The 3,732-nt window shown below is 34.4% G+C and overlaps 1 protein-coding gene across 2 annotated transcripts; it reads left to right on the top strand.

Annotated features, from left to right (window-relative positions):
- The first annotated feature begins 648 nt into the window (after positions 1 to 648).
- On the top strand, positions 649 to 3,486 carry LOC107009351 (BTB/POZ and TAZ domain-containing protein 4). Of its 2 annotated transcripts, none has more exons than XM_027914281.1 (6): positions 649 to 851; positions 1,271 to 1,534; positions 1,854 to 1,999; positions 2,347 to 2,650; positions 2,750 to 3,063; positions 3,174 to 3,486. In XM_027914281.1, the coding sequence occupies exons 2-6, from the start codon at positions 1,286 to 1,288 to the stop codon at positions 3,298 to 3,300; spliced, it is 1,140 nt and encodes a 379-aa protein (XP_027770082.1). In that variant the 5' UTR covers positions 649 to 851; positions 1,271 to 1,285; the 3' UTR covers positions 3,301 to 3,486. The 2 variants fall into 2 exon arrangements, with proteins under 2 accessions (XP_027770082.1, XP_015064154.1); XM_015208668.2 differs by having other exon boundaries at positions 650 to 1,051.
- Positions 3,487 to 3,732: the final 246 nt, after the last annotated feature.

Here is a 3,732-nt window from a genome sequence, read left to right on the forward strand (position 1 = left end):
ACGTTTTCCTCTATTTTATTTGCAGGTTGGTATAAAAAATAAAAAAGACAACTTATTGTTATTTTATTTATGTTGACAGTTTCCCAGCTACAACTTCTTGTACGCAAATAACTTTTGCGATGAAAGATGGTAGCGTCTCGTGATGTGAAGGGACGGATGGTTTATTATATATTTGTTCTTTTCTATCGTTATTTAAAAACCATATCAAGTAATAGTAATTAAAATTATAATTTCAAATTATTATTAATAAAATTTGATTAGTAAAATATGTCTATAATAAAAAATTCTGTATCAAATTAGTATAAGTCAAGTAAGATGAAATATAAAAAATAATTATTTATCGATTCATTTTACTTGATAATTTGTTTTACCAAAAATTCATTTGAACGGAATATGTCAAATTATAAGTATAAGCTTAATCTTTTTTACTTTTTAATTAGAAAAATCAAATGAGCCAATTAATAATGATTTCCAAAAGTATGACTGGGTTGGATTAGATTTGACTTGAATAAGATTCACTCGGTCTTTGGCTAATCAATGGTGTAATCGCATAGGAGCTGACACAAATACACATCATCACATGTTTATCTATTCGTTAATTAATTAACACCCATGCCTAATTTGATCCCAAATCCTTCTTCTTACCCCTTTAAATAATCAGCCTCCACCTATTCATTACTCTCCTTCTTCTCTCTAAATTTCCTATTGATCCAATCTCCCAATTGTTGCCACAATCGGCTGCCATTTTGCCGGTAATTGAGCAGCGGCAATATTCTTAATATTTACTTCTTTGGGCCTCCTGCATTAACGTTTTTTGGGTAACAATTGGGTTTGACGGATTGGTTTCAAAGGTGAAAATTTCGATACATAATATCTAGATATAAGATAGAAATTTGAGTTAATCGCCTAATTTTTTGAATCGAGGCAAATTGATTGATACAGAAAAGTCTCTATTTGTTGTTAAATTTTTTTGGAAGGACAGAACAAAGGGTTTGTTTGAACATTGAAGCTATTTCCCAGAATTTGTTTCTCTGTTGGGTGAATAAACAAGGTAATGCCCAGGCAGAATTGAATGATGGATTCAATATAATTCATTGCGTTTCTATCAACTCTTCATGAATTCAAATAAACACAAATGATCACATTATCGGTTTTGTTGATTAGGAGATATGGAATTGCGTTGAAATTGATGCAACCTAAAATATATAAAAGCTTGAATTTCCAATTTGACACGTTATTGATAGTGATTTACCTTTTTAAAATTCTGTAGAGGATCGTTAAGCGAATGAGCAAGAAAGATGAGGAATCTCCGCGGGTGAGCGCCTCACCAAACCCGCCTCCATTGCCAGTGGCTTTCATAAGTAGCCGGCAAGAGAGCACATTTGCAGCGAGGAAATCAGCACTGAGAAAATACTGCTGCACGCCAACTGCTACAAAGAATACTTGGGATTGCCTCTTTGATGAAGGTTACAGAGCTGACGTTTCCATTAACACAGATAACGGTGGCGTCCTCTACGCACATGCTAGTATTTTGGTACATTCTTTACACAATCTATTCCATAAAAAATTTGGCGTGTGATTATTGTTTAAGGTGTAAGATAGGATATAACAATAGAAAATATTTTCCATGAATAATATTTTATTCTGAAATATGGTTGTTTAAGGAAGATGATTATGGACAACAAATGTGTAATTGTTCGTGATATTCAGCAAAGAGTTAGATTTACAGAACATTAATTCATTTTCCTTAATTGGTTGAAATTCAAGGTAATCAAACACTGTAAAATCATGAAAGAAAAGATTTTTCGCCATACAAAACAGACACTAAGATTTGATCCCATTTATGTGAACAGGGTGTGAATTCTGCAGTATTTAAAAGCATGTTGAGTTTAAAACAATCAAGACCACATGGTCGATGTGGTCATCAACGATCCATCTCCATAAATGGGGTTCCACCTGAGGCTGTTCAAGTTTTCATCAGATTTTTGTATTCTTCCAGGTACAATCAATTCTACTTTGACATTATTTGTGTGCTTTGGTTCCTTGGCACATGCCTATTTGGCTTCCAAATTCTTTAACCATATTTCTAAGGGTCACATGTAGGCCAATAATGTTGTTAGTAATTATTTGTTCTCTTACTGTACATTTATCATAATTTGACATTACTTTCTTATAACTGTCATGTTTTGATGGTAGTTGTCTCACATTGTCATTGAGATCTGTAAAATTGATCTTTACGAAGTGATCAAAAGCCAAATCAATATTGAGATAGCACTATAATATATATGTAATCTAAATTACAATAAATTAGGCTGATCATATGTATTTTCATTATTTACTTTGCAGGTATGAGGAAGAAAAAATGAAGGAGCATGGGTTGAGTCTTTTGGTGCTATCGCATGCATATGCAGTCACCCACCTAAAGCAAGAATGTGAGTGGCAGCTGGAGCAAAGATTAACCACGGAAAATGTGGTTGACATCTTCCAGTTAGCACTATTATGTGATGCCTCTCGGCTTAGCCTTGTTTGTCATCGTTTTATGCTGAAAAATTTTAAGCCTATTTCTGCCACAGAAGGATGGAAAGCTATGAAACAAAGCCATCCTGTGCTTGAAAAACAGATGTTGAAATCCATAATTGATGAGGATATTGTAAGTGAAGTATCCCCATATGTACAAAAGGGATCTTATCCCATTTAAGTTATTTTTTTCCCTTTCGGGTTTAATACTAATATGACGACTTGTTTGCAGAGGGAAAAGGAAAGGGTGAGAAAGAACAATGAGAGGAAAATGTATATGCAGTTATATGAGGCAATGGAAGCCCTGGTTCACATATGCAAAGATGGTTGCCGTACAATTGGTCCTCACGATAAGGTTTTGAAAGAGGATCAAGAACCATGCCATTATGCAGCATGCAAAGGGCTAGAATCCCTTATTCGTCACTTTGCTGGGTGCAAGTTGAGAGTCCCAGGTGGCTGCATCCACTGCAAGAGGATGTGGCAAGTTTTGGAGCTGCATTCTCGCCTTTGTGCCAATTCAGATGTTTGTAAAGTTCCTTTGTGCAGGTTTGTTATGTTAAATTTATCTTTCTCTGAAGCTCAGCCATTTGTTGTTTTATATCGATCAAAATTCATCATATTTTTTAGATTGACTTATTTTTTTGATGTTTACGCAGGAGTTTTAAGCAGAAGCGGAGAAAACAGAACAAGAAGGATGAAATGAAATGGAGTATATTGGTGAGAAAGATAGTGAGATCCAAGAGCATTTCTGGAGCTCCATTCTTCTCATCTGAATCCACATAATGTGCAATACAATCATATGTTGTTTTACCTTATTGTATTCATTCTTTAAATAGATATACAATTCATTGAATCTTTCTACTATTAATTTGTATTTTTGTGTCAAGCTACACTTTTACAATGTATCTATACAACTCATTGTAACAATTATTAAGATCAATGGACGATTAAATTACTCAGCTTACTTGAGATCGATAGCCCACTACACCTTTGACAATGTATCAATACAACTCACACGATACAGTTACTAACAATCATGTAACTGCCAACGGTAACCATACTGCTCAGCTGCCTCAAACTATTCTTAGTTTCTGCTTATTTGCTGTTAGAAAAGGACGACACACAAATATAAAGTGCTCCAACCTTTTTTTTTTTTGGAGGGCACGAGTCATGGACAAGGTAGACTACCTATATTACATCCTCAAGTGCTCGGCC

The sequence above is a fragment of the Solanum pennellii genome, chromosome 2, assembly GCF_001406875.1.
Source record: "Solanum pennellii chromosome 2, SPENNV200".
In the NCBI taxonomy this organism is placed as follows: domain Eukaryota; kingdom Viridiplantae; phylum Streptophyta; class Magnoliopsida; order Solanales; family Solanaceae; genus Solanum; species Solanum pennellii.

Bases quoted from the DNA above. Each gene is read 5' to 3' on its own strand.
- LOC107009351 (XM_027914281.1), top strand. From the start codon at position 1,286: ATGAGCAAGAAAGATGAGGAATCTCCGCGGGTGAGCGCCTCACCAAAC. The intron at 2,000-2,346 runs GTACAATCAATT...TTTACTTTGCAG, and splicing joins AGATTTTTGTATTCTTCCAG to GTATGAGGAAGAAAAAATGA. The intron at 2,651-2,749 runs GTAAGTGAAGTA...ACTTGTTTGCAG, and splicing joins CCATAATTGATGAGGATATT to AGGGAAAAGGAAAGGGTGAG.